The sequence below is a fragment of the Capra hircus genome, chromosome 2 (genome assembly GCF_001704415.2).
Source record: "Capra hircus breed San Clemente chromosome 2, ASM170441v1, whole genome shotgun sequence".
NCBI classification, from domain to species: Eukaryota; Metazoa; Chordata; class Mammalia; order Artiodactyla; family Bovidae; genus Capra; species Capra hircus.
Window position 1 is genome coordinate 82,477,486 of NC_030809.1, and position 16,912 is coordinate 82,494,397.

A 16,912-nucleotide genomic window follows, 5' to 3' on the forward strand; every position below is an offset into this window, starting at 1 on the left:
TAAGAGACCCTGATGCTATACTTGGAAGGAATTGTAAGATATTTCTCATCCTTCTTGGAGTTAAATACATTTTTTGTTTGTAGTGGATAAACAATGCCAAATGGAATAATGTTAATTAATTGAATAGTTTGTTTTTTTTTTTCCATCTTTCTTCTATTTCAGTTGATTTATCTTTGGTGAATAAGGATGAAGAAGCTATCTATTTCTCGGGAAATTCTCTTGGCCTTCAACCAAAAATGGTTAAAACATACCTGGAAGAGGAACTAGATAAATGGGCCAAAATGTAAGTATTATTTCAAAAGCTAACAATCAACATCTCATACAAGAATTGTAAAAATCGCTCTAGACTGTCTAATATTTGTAAAGGTGTAAAGTAGAATCTTATAATATTAGAGCAGAGAGGAACCAGAGGGATTGTGTTCAATGAGTGATAAAATATTCTCATTTTATGGACGAAGTAACTGAGGATCAGTAAATAAGGTCATATGGCAAATTAGTGGTAGAATTAATTGTAAAGCTTTTAAAATATTCTAAAAATTAAGCTCCTCCTCTGAATTGGCTCATCTATGTCATAAGCAATTATTTTATTTTTTTAGATTACTAACAAGGGAATTAATATTTAGGATTCAGTTTAGTGTTTTCATGATTAGTTCTTGGCTAAACTCTAGCACACCAATTTTTATAAATAAGAAATTAAAAATTGTTGAGGGGGGACAAGATGTTGAGTGAAACAGAAGGTACTTCCCTCACCAAACTGAACTTGATTATTGAGAAGATGTGTATCCCTGTTGGCTCAGATGGTAAAGATTCATGCCCATGCCTGCAATGCAGGAGACCCTGGGTTGGGAAGATTCCCTGGAGAAGAGCATGGCAACTCACTCCAGTATTCATGCCTGGAGAATCCCATGGCCAGAGGAGCCTCGCAGGGTACAGTCCATGGGGTTGCAAAAGAGTTGGACATGATTAAACAACTACAACTTCCATTGAGTAGATGCTCCATTGGGGCTTAGTTTGGCAGGTTCACTTTAACTGTGTAGGAATCAAGATTCATGTTTTTCTCCATTTTCCTGTTCTGCTTTTACTTTTCTGCTTATGAAACCCTCCATATTTTCTATTTCACCTCTTAAATATCAACCTTCTCAACCACTCATTACCCCTTGCTGAATATCTAGTGTATTAGTAATCACTGCTCTACAATAGGTGGTTTAGAGGCATCTACTCACATTAGTTTCATATTTTTAGCTATATTATAAATCCCTTAAGGAAAATAACTTAATCTTATGTACTTAATCTTATCCTTCCCTAATAATTACTGACAGCTAAAACTGGAATTTTTAAAAAATATCTAACTCTTTAAATATTTATATTATTTGAATATTAAAAATAGTATAAGTGTTTAAAAATATTTTTGCTTCTTACAATCTGAAAAAAAGGATGAGGGGGAAGCTAAACCTAAAGTACAAGGGAAAAAAGGAAATTTAGGAATATGAAACCATACCAGATAAGAACTCTGAGCAAGATATTTAGTTCTCATAGAAACCCAAAATGACTTTTCCAGCTTTCTATATTCTTCAGACCAGTGGTCTTTTCTGTTGGGAGCAAAACCTCTTCTTTAAAGTTAAGTTTAAACTGACTGTGCCAATGATTACTACCATGGCTATTAGATAACACTGCGGAGTTCTTAATGTTAGTGGTTAAGAATGTAAGTTCACAAGTCAGTGCAAGAATAATAGAGTTTTACACAATTTATTAGGTCTATTATAATTTTATTTGCATAACATTTATGCATACTTTGAAAAGTAAATATCACTACATTTGAAAGCATTTTGCACTTGCAGGCTTTGATATTTTAAAATATGAGGGTCATAGTTAATAAAAATGGTTAATATTCATTTTTGGCCTAAATGTAAAATATAGCAGATAATTAGATTGAACTTGAGATTTGGAGAGTGTCTTTGCCTCTTAGATATTTGTTCAGCAAACTGTGCATTTTTATCCTTCATGTATATTCTAAAATATGCCGCTCTGCGATCCTATTTGTATCCTTTCAATTATTCTACTTTATTAAAAGACTGGCTGATTATTCTCAAAACTTTTACTCCAGTTATGTTCAGGCAGAAGTGTCAGGACAGCCTGCCTCTCTGTCATAATATCCTCCTATTGTTGCTACCTTTCAATTTTATATTTTACATTGTGACAACAGAAACTTACATACTCTTAACCACCCCTACCAATTTTTCATCAGACAGACGATTTAGCAAGGAAGTATGTTGTAATGCTTCAAGCAATGTAAACTGAACTTTGAAAAGACTTCTTCTGAGTAGAAGATTAGATAACTAGTTGGTTTTATTTAGTCTTTTTGTTGTGAACTCTGGTGTCCCAGTCAACATCATGGTGCTGCCAGCCGAGCGATATCAGTAGTATTTGAGGTTCATGAATACTGTCTTGTTTCCTTCCATCCTACCCTCAATCTTTAATCTCAAATGAGTTTTTTCATTCATTTTTTTGCTCCTAAATATTTAGCTTAAAACTCCATTCTAGCCTTTTCAGCTAATGTTATGTTGAAAGGAAAACTTTTCCTCTATCAACTTACCTTCTAGTGGTTGGGGGCCTGAGGATTAATTGACAATAGATAGATTAGCTTTCCAGGTGGTACTAGTAGTAAAGAATCTGCCTGACAATGCAGGGGACACAAGAGACACAAGATACATGTTCAATCCCTGGGTCAGGAAGATCCTTGGAGTAGAAAATAATAACCATCTCCAGTGTTCTTGCCTGGAGAATCCCATGGAGAGAAGAGCCTAGCAGGCTACAGTCCATGGGGTCACAAAGAATTGGACATCATGCAGCGGGTATACACACACACAGAGATTAGCAGGAGAAAACTTTGTTTTACATGGGTGCAGAAACACACTACGGTGATTCACTTATCAGCCAAAGTAAGGGATTAAAACAAATTTAACAAAAAGGGGGGAGTTTTAGGCTTCAGTAGGAAAGTATGGTCGGCTCACCTGGGCTTTTCTGTCTTGATAATAACCAGCAGAATCTTTCCTGCTTGGGAGCTCCCCAAGAGAAAGACTGAGGGAAAGTAAATGTGTAACTCCTAGTGCTAAGGGCCATTCTTCTCTGATGGTGGGTCAGTGGTGGTGGTATTTTCAGGAGGCTTTCCTTAAGTTGGGACAATGTTTCTTTCTTAGGATTTCTTTCTTAGGTCAAACATGCTTTTTTTTTTTTTTTTTCACATGGTTTTAAAGTAATCTTCCTGCCACTCTGGTGGCCCATTGTTTCCTTCACTTGCCTTTCTAACTATTGCCTTTGTTTTTGTACTAAATTTCCCTTGCATATGTTTGGTTTGCCTCTGGATCCGGAGCCACTCATTATTATAATGAATATTATCAGGTTATCTGCTCTTCTTCATCTCCTCCAACCCTAATTCTGCCCTACTTCTCAGCAGATACCCAAACCAAGACAGTGCCCGCCCCCATTCCTGACCAGTGAGAGATTTTGAGAACTGAGTCAAAGAGCTACATAGTCACTAAATAATGTACCTTAAAATTATTTGCTTAACAGAGTAAAATAACATTAAAAATTTATAATCTTAACAGTAACTGAGAAATTTGAGTGGTCTAAGTGAAATATTGCCTTGGGATGTTGATATCAAATTTCAATCCAAATCTCATCCATGACCTATATATAACATAGGAAATGCCATTTGGCTTATGTTTTTTATCTTCTAAGTCATCATCTTTAATGGAATATTGTAAACATGTGACCTACTTATCTATAAAATAAACCATCACTGGTCATTAGGCAGCTCAATCTTATAATTCATGTGACTGCCATATTTGATTACTTTACACTAAAGAAAAGTCAAGAATACAGGCACACTTAGAAATATTTTAGGGCTCAATTGATTTCTTCTAAAACTTTAAGTGATTCAAGCAAGACTATGAAATTAAAATGCTTACAGCAAGACTATGAAATTAAAATGCTTACCTCTGTATTTTTTAAATGCCTATTAGTATTTTCCAAATTCATTTTCAACTGTACATGATTTCTAAAGTAGGTTAATAACACTTTATTTGGAGAATAAATTATTTGTTTGATCAAATGATGATATTTAGATTATTTTAATTTTCTTAAATAGAAAACTTTTAGTGTAATTTTGCTCTTTGATATATAATAATTAGTTATCAGCAAGAAGATATAACAATAAGAAGCAACAATATATGCTTGTTCATTGTGGGTCTGCTAAGATGGATAGGCAATAAACTTAATTTGGGGGAATATTTAAAATTAAATATTTACTAATGACCCAGATCAATTAAAGGAGAATGAGTTAGTAATCATAGTGGTAAAATTCAGCTATGTCAGTTCTAAAGAGCACATTGTAAGTTGAAAGATGTATGTTGTGTCCCTAGGTAGTAATCAGTATATTACTGGTCTTCTAGATTATCCCATTTTCTAGATAAATAAATGTCTTTCTTTTTTATAGGAGCAAAAAGTTGCCACAGTTGTGTCTTTACAGGGATTCTTATAAAAACTGATACAATTTAGGTAGAATTACTTAAAAAGAAAAATAGCACACTGAATTACACTGTAAGAACAAACTGCCTGGTTTGCAGTGACTTAGCTTACATGGTAATATGTGTGCAGAAAGGGTTCTGGTGAAGCACATGGTATATGTATGTTTCTGCAGACCTGCAGTCTCATTTAATTTAAGGGTTTCTTTCTTTAAAAAATATAAAAGTGTATTGTAGAGGAGGAAAGACTTGCCCCCTACTCTCATAGATCCATTACTGGGCCTAGGAAATAAAGTAACAGGCAGATTAACAGAAGAAAAGGCATAAAATTTTATTACTTTTTAATATTACATGCATGAGGGCACCACAGGAAAAAAAGAAATGATATCCAAGAAAAGCAATGAGATTTGAAAGCTTATATATTGTCTTAATAGGGGCTAAAGAGGAACTATACAGGTCACTCTGAGAAAAGTAAATGATTTTTAGGAAGGATGAATAGGCTACTAGAAGAATAGATGGGAAGTGTGGTAGTTTGTGACAAAGTCTATCTGGCTGTGGTGCTGACTTCGTCTCCTCTCTTGTGACCTGAGACAATCTTCCCTTGTTGATGAAACTTCCAAAAAGGGAATTAAGGACAAATTGAGTTCTTTTGGAGGATCTATCTTCAAGCAGATAAGGGGAGTTCAGAGATATCCTCCTCTTGCATTTGCTCTTTTTCAAGTACCTCCAGCACATAATAATCCTTATGCCCAAGTGGCAAGTTTTAGTGTGGCATATTCTGCCTCCAGTGTGAATAAGAAAGTACATGGTATGACATGTTACAGAGCTTTTCCTGACATCTCTGTTGGCTAATCATCAACTGGGTCACAGAAAAATGTTGTGATATCATTAAGGGAGACTCTTTGAAGTCTTATTTATTTACTTTCTGGGGGAGCTTTTAAAAGCAGGGGCACTTTTCATTCTGCAGGATGGTTAAAGCACAGTCCTATTTCAAAGAGGATCCACATTTCTATTAACTTCTTAATTAGATTTTATATCCTGAAATCTAATTTCATGAGCAAATACTGCTCTGCAGACATCTCAGCCAACTCACAGCAATGATTGATGCAATGGTAGTGAGTGAACTCTTTCCTATGCTCTCTTTTCCTTCACAGCATTAGTAAAAGAAGATTGCACCTACGCTGCAACTACTTTAAGCAGTTTAGAATGAAAACAACATAAGCTTTCTCTTAAATTGAATATGTATGTTTATAACTGCACTGTGATCCACATCAGCTCTTTCTAATGACAGGCCACTTTGAGTTTACTTGGGTAACACTTCCTAAATACATTTCACTACCCTAGGCTAGTAGACTGGCAAAATGAAGAAGTTGATTCTGTGGGTGACATCTTAAAGAAAGGAAGATGCCAAAAGCATTGCAGGAAGAAACAGATCCTTAAAGATTATTACCATGGTGTCTACCAGGGTGAGAAGTAGGTGGCATAATATTCTGAGATATAAATTCTCTGAGGCAGAACATAGAATTTTACTGCCTAACGGCAATAAGATGTATTGTGCTATCAGCAAGGCCATGGAGCTCTATGTGATTAAAATAAAAAAGGATCCAAGTATCTGCCTTTAACTACTGTTTAATGATAAAGATTTTTGTCTTTAGCATTTATATTGGAAGTCAAGAAAGAGGCAAGCTTCAGGCTACCTAACAATAATATGAATAATACTCACTAACAATTGTCTTTCTCTTCCTCTTTAATTCTTATAGTCTCTTTATTCTCAAAGTCTTCTTCCTTCATCTCACTTTATAGGGTAACTGAAGTATTAGTTTAAAAACTGTGTTTTACACCACATGCTGATGTGTAGTGCAGTGTTAGTCACTCAGTCATGTCTGACTCCTTGCAACCCCATGGACTGTAGCCCGGTACAAGGCCCCTCTGTCCATGGAATTCTCCAGGCACACTGCAGTGTGTGCCATTTCCATCTCCAAGGGATCAATCTCCAACCCAGGGATTGAACTTGGGTCTCCTGGGTCTCCCACATTGCTGGCAGATACCATCTGAGCTACCAGGGAAGCCTTCACATGCTGATGAAGTGAGTTTTAACATTAGATTTGCGTTAGGAAAGACAACTCAAAAAAGGGGTACCATGTACCAAGATCTTACACATGCTATCTTATTTATTTTTGATAGAAATCCTTTAAGGTACATATTATAACCCATTTACTTTTATAAAAGTGGGAAATTAGGTACTGCTGAAAGAAGCACAAGCTTGAATCAAGATTGTCAGGAGAAATATCAATAACCTCAGATATGCAGATGACACCACCCTTATGGCAGAAAGTGAAGAGGAACTAAAAAGCCTCTTGATGAAAGTGAAAGTGGAGAGTGAAAAAGTTGGCAAGAAGCTCAACATTCAGAAAACTAAGATCATGGCATCTGGTCCCATCACTTCATGGGAAATAGATGGGGAAACAGTGGAAACAGTGTCAGACTTTATTTTGGGGGGCTCTAAAATCACTGCAGATGGTGACTGCAGCCATGAAATTAAAAGACGCTTACTCCTTGGAAGAAAAGTTATGACCAACCTAGATAGCATATTGAAAAGCAGAGACATTACTTTGCCAACAAAGGTCTGTCTAGTCAAGGCTATGGTTTTCCTGGTGGCCATGTATGGATGTGAGAGTTGGACTGTGAAGAAGGCTGAGTGCTGAAGAATTGATGCTTTTGAACTGTGGTGTTGGAGAATACTCTTGAGAATCCCTTAGACTACAAGGAGATCCAACCAGTCCATTCCGAAGGAGATCAACCCTGGGATTTCTTTGGAAGGAATGATGCTAAAGCTGAAACTCCAGTACTTTGGCCACCTCATGCGAAGAGTTGACTCATTGGAAAAGACTCTGATGCTGGGAGGCATTGGGGGCAGGAGGAGAAGGGGATGACAGAGGATGAGATGGCTGGAAGGCATCACAGACTCGATGGTCATGAGTCTGAGTGAACTCCGGGAGTTGGTGATGGACAGGGAGGCCTGGCGTGCTACGATTCATGGGGTCGCAAAGAGTCGGACACGACTGAGTGACTGAACTGACTGACTGACTGACTGACTGACTGAAGCCTCTAATAAATGTAGCCTCATACGTAGTATTGACCTGGAACTGGCCCATCCCAGGTGATGGAGTCAGTTGTTAAACATTCAGGATTTTCATTGATGGGGGGTATTCACGCCACAGAAATCAGCATGGGCTCCTGCTTTCCAGTTTTCCCACTGCTCTGTAGAGGAGAAACAATCCTTTGGCCTTCTGAGGTTTTAACTGATAGCCTTGTAATAAAAGAGAGGTTAACAAGATAAAAAAAAATTTTGCTTATTAACACAATTTACTAACATGAATACCTAAAGGATACATAGGAAATATTCAAGGAAAAATAAATAACTCCTGAAGGTGGCTGAGAATTCAAGCTTAAATCTCATTTAATAGATAAAGAGGAAGAAAGATGCAGGCCTCTTAGGGGATAGTTAAGGACTTCTATGAAAGATGGATGGATCACTGAAGAATAGATAGGAGGAATAGTCTGAAGTTTATCTGGGGGGGTGGTGTTGCTTGTAGTCTCTCCTTGCTAAGAGGCTTCCCAGGTAGCTCAGATGGTAATGTGTCTGCCTGCAGCGCAAGAGACCTGGATTTGATCCTTGAGTTGGGAAGGTTCCCTGGAGAAGGAAATGGCAACCCACCCAGGCATTCTTACCTGACGAATTCCAGGGACAGAGGAGCCTGGTAGGCTACAGTGAACGCATCTGAGCAACTGCCATCTTCTTTAGCTGATGAAACTCTTGGGAAGATTTATGATAACTGAGTTTCTTTCAAAGGATCTGTCTTTAGGCAGATAGAGAAGTTCAGAGAAAGCCTCTTCTTGGATTTTCTGTTTCTTCAAGTGCCTGTAGCACAATATGGTGAATGTCCCACAATGATGTTTTAGGATGGCGTATTCTACTAGCCTTCATCTCTAAGAGAAGGTTTTCCAGCTCAATGCTACCAGCTTATTTAATTCCAGAATATGTATTCATCACAGTTAACTCTATACATAGAGCACATGCTTATTCCTTTCTTCCAAGTTTACATAGTCTTTGGATTCCAAAAGAATTAAGAACAGTCTATTCCAGAGCTTTCTAATATACAAGTTTGTAACAGCACACAAAGTCACTCTTCTTGATTTCTTCTACTATTTTTCAAATGTATTTGCCTTCCTCATTTGATAGAAATGACTTGAGAATTGACATTATCTTATGCATTTAGCGTTTTTTTCCATTATGCCTACTGAGATACTTACTAGAATAACAAAATTGAGCTAGAATGTGATAGATGAAATTGCTAGAAAATATGGGATTCCCAGGTGGCTCAGTGTGGTAAAGAATTCACCTGCCAATTCAGGGAACACAGGAGCGATCCCTGGGTTGGGAAGATCCTCCATAGGAGGAAATGGCAATCCACTCGAGTATTCTTGCTGGGATAATCCCATGGATAGAAAAGCCTGGTTGGCTACTGTCCATAGAGTCACAAAGAATCAGACAGGACTGAGCACACAGCAGGTGAAGATATAGTATTGTCTCTTATTATCGTCAAGTTTCACTATTAACTTAAAATGTCATCATGAGTATAATCACATTTTATATACTTCTATTTAATTCATAGGTTATAATTATATTTTAAAATGTAATTAATAATCATTTTAATATCTAGTCTCAAGTAGTAGTAAAATGTTGTAGTATAGATACAATTATATGGAATGGTATACAGGTAAGATATTCAGATAGCCTTAAAACTTTCAAAAGAGAAAAAATAATTTCTTAGACTCCAAAATAAGGAAAGATAATGAAATATTATATGGTCAACACCCCCTATGCTGCTGCTGCTAAGTCACTTCAATCGTGTCCGACTCTGTGCGACCCCATAGATGGCAGCCCACTAGGCTCCCCTGTCCCTGGGATTCTCCAGGCAAGAACACTGCAGTGGGTTGCCATTTCCTTCTCCAGTGCATGAAAGTGAAAAGTGAAAGTGAAGTGGCTCAGTCGTGTCCAACTCTTAGCGACTCCATGGACTGCAGCCTACCAGGCTTCTCTGTCCATGGGATTTTCCAGGCAAGAGTACTGGAGTGGGGTGCCATTGCCTTCTCCGACCAGGCTCCTCAGTCCATGGGATTTTCCAGGCAAGAATACTGGAGTGGGGTGCCATTGCCTTCTCTGACCAGGTTCCTCAGTCCATGGGATTTTCCAGGCAAGAATACTAGAGTGGGTTGCCATTTCCTTCTCCAAACACCCCCTACACTCCCCAACAAAAAAGGAAACAAAAAAATACTTTAAAATTACAAGTTAAAAAGCAGAGTTCTCAAATATTACTTTTGGTTTTTTAAAAAGCATGCTTTTTATTAAAACATTACAAAGACTCACTTAGAAATGTTCAGTCACTAATGTTGATATTTGAAAACTCACACAAACACACAGAGATACACACTATACACAGAGATGCCCACCAAAACTAAGATTGTTATATCCCTTTTCAATTTCAGGGGAGTCTATGGTCACAGTGTAGGGAAACGTCCTTGGGTTATAGGAGATGAGACTATTTCAGGACTTATGAGTGACATTGTGGGTAAGTACAAAGTGAATTTTTTCCAAAAAACTCATAAAGACATAATCATTTGGTTATATACATAGGTTATAAGATAAACATTTTATTGAAGAACATCCTGATTTTTAATCTATAATGCTAAAGAGTAGATGTGCTTTTAACTGAGACTTGATTGCTAATTTTTTTTTCTTATATATTCTAAGGCTATTATTTACTCATCAATGAAAAACATCTGCACTTATAATTAAGGAAATTTCATAGAAATCAACTTCAATTAGTTCTCTATGAGTTTATTATACGGTAAATAAACATTAATCATCACATGCCAAAGGCCTAAAACACCAATATGTTTAGGTTCACTTCAACTTAATCTGTGGTGATCTTTTAAAATTAGGCTGAGTGCTGTTGAAAATAATATTGTTGATGCTGTATTTTCAGTCTATGATGTATTTCCTAAAGTGAATTCTATATACTGTTGGTAAAGCTATTCAATATAGTTTTAAATGGTAAATGTGTTATCATATTGAAAAAAGTATTTGTTTGATCGGGTAGATTATTCAGCATTGCTTAAAGTCTTATGTGAAATTTAAGGTATTAAACTATATATATATATATATATATGTATGTATGTGTGGACTCATATATACATATGCACACACATATCTATCCCATAGTATCTCCTATATGAAGCCACTTCTTTAAGATCAGGAAGTATAACAATCTTCCCTAAAATATACAAATAACCACAGAAAATTAAACAAAGCGAGGAGACAGAGCAATATTTTCCGGAGAATGGCAGGAAACTGCAAAGAACTAAGTGAAGTGTTAATTAATCTACTCAATAAAAAATGCATAGTAATGATTATAAAGATGCTCAATTAATTCAGGAGAATGGGTGAAAATAATCAGGAGTTAAACAAAGAGTTAGAAAATATAAAGAAGAACCAAACAGAGCCAAAAGAAACAACTGAAATAAACTAGAAGGAATCAACAATAGAGTAGATGATACAGAGGAATGTATCAGTGAACTGGAAAACAAGAGTAGTAAAAATTACTCCAGCTAAGCAGAAAAACAGAATAAAGAATTTAAAAAGAGGAACAGTTTAAGAGATATCTGGGACAATATCAAGTATACTAACATTCACATTGTAAGGGTCCCAGAAGGAGAAGAAAGGGGTAGAGAAGTTATTAAAAGTAATGATTCCTGAAAACCTCCCTAACCTGGGAAAGGAAACAGACATCCAGGTCCAGGAATCACAGAAGGTCCCAAATAAGATCAGCCCACAGAGGTCCACACAAAAACACATTTGTAATTAAAATGTCAACAAAAACAGAAAAAATCTTTAAAAAGCAAGGGAAAAGCAATTTATTATACATAAGAGAACTCCCCAAAAAAACAGTAGCTGACTTTCCAGCAGAAACTCTGCAGGCCAGAAGAGAGTGGCATGATATATTTAAAGTGGTGAAAATAAAAAAGCCCACAACCAAGAATACTCTGCTTGGCATGGCTATCATTCAAATTTGAAAGAGAGTGAAGGCATTTCACAAATAAGCAAATGCTAGAAGAATTCAGCACCACTAAATATGCTTTACAGGAAATGTTAATGAGACTTCTGTAGGTGGGAAGAAAAGGCCACAAGTAGAAATACAAAAATTATAAAAGGAAAATGTCTCTTTTTTAAATGTCCTATACACAGTATTCATTTGTTCTATAATGATTCACATTTTAAATAGTGCTTTCTGACAACATGCCAGTTGGCTCTTCTTTAATAGGGTAATAAGAATAGCAGTTCCCATTCAAGGTGGCAGTATCACCAGACCACATGAGAAGGGTAAGCAGAGACCCTCTGGGCATGTTGTGGACATGTTGTGTAGGGCAGAGGGTTTCTAAAGGAAAGAAACAGGAGGGATTGGGAGAAAGAGCACCTTTATATTTGCAGATGTCATTACTCTTTCCAAATAGTGGTCATATTAGCTTTTCTGGTAACCCCATGTAGGGAGAAGAGGAAGAAAGCAGCATATCTTGCTTTAGATGCTTGGTTGGGGTTTGCCTGCAAGAAGGAAGTTTATGGACACATTTGACAAGCACCCACATCTATCAGGTGAAGCTTCCTCAACCCTCAGCCACCATTCACACCCTCTGTGCTGACAGCAAGACAGGGAAGAAACCTTTAGCTTTCATTCTGTGTTTAGCAAGGAGAGATTCAAAATTATCATAGTCAAAATAATGTTAATATAGTTTGTAAACAGACCACAAATAATTTAGGAACACTATGTTTCTAACTTCTTCTTATGTATTTCTGGGACTCATCCCAGTGTAAGGACAGTCTTCTGCCCCAAATAGACCTTCAAAAATAGATCCATAGGAAATGACTTTGCATTTTCAGTTCAGTTCAGTTCAGTATAGTCATTCAGTCGTGTCCAGCTCTTTGGGACCCCATGGACTGCAGCACACTAGGCTTCCCTGTCCATCACCAACTCCCGGAGTTTACTCAAACTCATGTCCATTGAGTCAGTGATGCCATCCAACCATCTCATCCTCTGTTGTCCCCTTTTTCTCCCGCCTTCAATCTTTCCCAGCATCAGGGTCTTTTCAAATAAGTCAGCTCTTCGTATCAGGCAGCCAAAGTATTGGAGTTTCAGCTTCAGCATCAGTCCTTCCAATGAACACCCAGGACTGATTTCCTTCAGGATGGACTGGTTAGATCTCCCTGCAGTCCAAGGGACTCTCTCAAGAGTCTTCTCCAAAACCACAGTTCAAAAGCATCAATTTTTTGGTGCTCAGCTTTCTTTAAAGCTGCCTAAACTTTCTTGCCTAAAGCTCAACATTCAGAAAACGAAGATCATGGCATCTGGTCCCATCACTTCATGACAAATAGATGGGGAAACAGTGGAAACAGTGTCAGACTTTATTTTGGGGGGGCTCCAAAATCACTGCAGATGGTGACTACAGCCATGAAATTAAAAGACGCTTACTCCTTGGAAGAAAAGTTATGACCAACCTAGATAGTATATTCAAAAGCAGAGACATACTTTGCCGACTAAGATCCATCTAGTCAAGGCTATGGTTTTTCGTGTGGTCATGTATGGATGTGAGAGTTGGACTGTGAAGAAGGCTGAGTGCTGAAGAATTGATGCTTTTGAACTGTGGTGTTGGAGAATACTCTTGAGAGTCCCTTGGACTGCAAGGAGATCCAACCATTCCATTCTGAAGGAGATCAACCCTGGGATTTCTTTGGAAGGAATGATGCTAAAGCTGAAACTCCAGTACTTTGGCCACCTCATGCAAAGAGTTGACTCATTGGAAAAGACTCTGATGTTGGGAGGGATTGGGGGCAGGAGGAGAAGGGGATGACCGAGGATGAGATGGCTGGATGGCATCACGGACTCAATGGACATGAGTCTGAGTGAACTCCGGGAGTTGGTGATGAACAGGGAGGCCTGGCGTGCTTCGATTCATGGGGTTGCAAAGAGTTGGACACTACTTAGCGACTGAACTGAACTGAAACTTTCTGGCTTCCCAGAAAGCCTCAACATGATAGAGAACCAGATTGCTCTAGATGGCTCAGTCTGGGCTACAGAGCTACCACCCAAGTCTAAATATTCAGTTGACTATGAATTAGAAGTGATAATACCTGAAAACCTCCCTAACTTGGAAAAAGAAACAGACGTCCAGGTCTGTATATCAACTGTGTTAAGCATGAATGAGCATGGCACACACTCTTTCTTAACATAGGCCAAACTGGTAGACTTTTAAGGAAAACAAGTTCTTAATTTAGGAACTATATGAATATGTAACCTGTTCTATTCAAAAAGTTAACATAAATAAATAAATAAGCACCTAGATAGAAAGGTTGCAAGCCAAAGCAAGCTCTGTTTGCTGCTATTTATTTTTGAGTAATCACTACACTATATACATTTCTACCTCTTTTATGTGGTTATATTACAGGATCAGAATATTAGTTTCTAGTTTAAAATAATAGGTTAAGTACAAACTGAAATTCTCTCTTCTGTTCTAAACACAGAAAGATAGAAAAAAAATTTTTAAATTAACAAACATATAGCAGCACTTAAAAATTAAAAAGAAATCTCTATTGATCAGAAACCTAGTATTTGCTGAAGAAAGAAGGTACTTGGAAGGTGGAAGCACAGTATTTGAGGAGTAGTGCATGTAGCCAGCATGAGCATGTAGGGTTTGAGTGCAGGACTCACATAAGAAGCCCCAGGGTGAATCTACAGAGCTCTGGATGCTTGGGGCTCAAACCCAAAGTCAGGACATTTTAATCAGGGTGGGTAACGGTGAAAGCTTAGCATCTCCTTCCAAACCAGTCAGGATCTTGGGAGCACAGAGCACTTAATCAGACTGCCAGCATAATCCAGAGGATATGTATACATACATGTATAGTGTTATGGAGAGGATTCTCACCTGAACAATACTGGATAGCATTTATAAGTGTGTTGCTTAGTTGTCTGATAATGCTTTTAATCTGTGGTCATTTCTAAGACGCCAGTTATATTCATTCAAATGCCTAACATGTAAATCTAAAAAAAAAACCACTCTAAAAATCCTGAACTAATTTGACCTGAGCGTTTATGTTTTCCTTAGATGTGGACTGTTTTTCTTTGATAGATTTGCTTTCAGAACATAAATTGCATTCTAATTCTATTATTTTGTGATTAATATTTATCATGCTTTAAAGAGGAGTTAGGATGCTAGGCCAGGCAAGTGGTAAGGCAATTATTTAGTGAGATTTATAAAACCCATAAAACTTGCAAAAAGATTTCCTTTCACCATTTAAAAGTTTATAGCTCCACTGAAACTTATTAAATGTGCATGTGTTTTGTTGCCCAGCAAATATGTATATGTCACAATAATCAATGAAATTTCAAACCAGCCCACCTCTCATTATTGTTAATAAGATTATTTTTGAAAAAAGAATATTCATATTACTTAGATAAGTAACAAAATTGAACTTATTAAAAATGTTTTAAACAATAATCAGTTCTAGCTTTAGGGATTTTTGTGTGTCTTTGAAATATCACACAAAGGCATGTGACATATATGGGATAAACTTCATTTTATATGGAACTCAGTAAACAGTATATGTACTATTTATTTTATATATATTTTTTTTCTCCAAGTTTCAAGCCTTAATATGGCAAATGAATTATCACATTTAACTGGAAATATTATCAGTGCATCATTAAATATAAAGTAGCTTCTTTATTTTAATGATTTTTTTATTAAATGTCTATTTTGTTCTCTACAATGTATGTTTAATCAGGAGAAATAATTCTACCTTTTTTTGTTGTTGTTGTTGACAGTATCTGCTAAAGAGGACCAAGAGCATGATTTTTAAATTTTTTTTTTCAGTAGCTAATACCTATTCCCCAGTTTATTTACTTTTAAAACTGTATGTATTAGTCAAATAAATGGTTCTTATTTTAAGTTTAAAAATGAATGAGTTTACTTTGTTTGCTTTAGTAGGAACTGATTCTTTTATAAGGTATGTGTGTATGTGTTCATGTTTGTCTTTTTTGCTGCAAATCCCAGGTTTCCTTTTTGCCTTGGTTACTAGTAAGTTCTAAGAAAATCTGATAGAATGAAGTAGCAAAAACATTTAATTGCTTCTAATTTGTTTCCCATCAGCATATATTGTACTTTGTTGCAATTTTTAAAAATCATTCTTTCTCACATTAAATGCAAGAAACCTAATATCCTTTTTGGAGGTAGATATTGTATAAATAAAAAAATTAAATTATGTGTTAACTACAGAAGACAGGAGCAGAAATCAAATTTATTGTTGCTACTTGTGGGCTGTCTAAGTGAGTCAGGAGCAAACAGACAAGCTGTAAGTTTTGGACTACGATTGAATCTTCCAGGTTCTTAAAACCACAGCCTTTATTTTATCATAATACTTCTGAAAAAGAAGGAACAGGAGGATAATAAAAATTATTATATGTACAAATTGATAGAGTGAATAGAGAGGAGAAAGAGGTAATGAGCAACCCTATTTACTCATACATAGAGAAAATAATTTCCATTTCATATGAGATGAAAAACATTTAATAAAACATTTATATATATGTTATCAAACATTATATACATTTCTTTCACTTTTCATATATATAAAAACAAATGAAGCTTATCACATACATGTTACATGCCTTTGTATGGTATTTCAAAGACACAAAAGTCTCTAAAGGTAGAACTGCAAAACATGGAATAACTTTCCCTTGTAATTAATGTCACATTATCAGGGTGCTAGAAATAGAATTGCTGAGGAATATTATTAATATTATTATTAAGCCTACTTCTCCCTCAGTACATAAACATTACAGAAGGCTAGATACATTCATTTTGGCTTATAAAACTATTGTAATATGAACATAAATTTGCTTTATGAAACTTGAGGTTGACCCACAGAGAGGTAATATCCCTGGGAGCTCTCTCCAGATAGCCATGAATCATCAAGCACACTCGAGGCAACTCTAAGGACCACAGGACTTTGCTACTTGTAAAATAGAGTGGAAAGCTCTCAGATTTAGCTTAACTGCAAACCTTAGAACAAAACAACATTTGCATCTGCTTAATAGAGACATTACTTTGCGGACTAAGGTCCGTCTAGTCAAGGCTATGGTTTTTCCTGTGGTCATGTATGGATGTAAGAGTTGGACTGTGAAGAAGGTTGAGTGCCGAAGAATTGATGCTTTTGAACTGTGGTGTTGGAGAAGACTCATGAGAGTCCCTGGGACTGCAAGGAGATCTAACCAATC

The 16,912-nt window shown here is 36.5% G+C and overlaps 1 protein-coding gene across 2 annotated transcripts in view; it reads left to right on the forward strand.

Moving 5' to 3' along the window:
* KYNU (kynureninase) overlaps window positions 1-16,912 on the forward strand; it is a 118,105-nt gene that overhangs the window by 21,754 nt on the left and 79,439 nt on the right. For both annotated transcript variants that reach the window (XM_005676180.3, XM_013969899.2), the window contains exons 3-4: window positions 163-283; window positions 10,074-10,156. In XM_005676180.3, coding sequence (XP_005676237.1) covers window positions 163-283; window positions 10,074-10,156 — 204 coding nt within the window. The remainder of the gene's footprint in view (window positions 1-162; window positions 284-10,073; window positions 10,157-16,912) is intronic.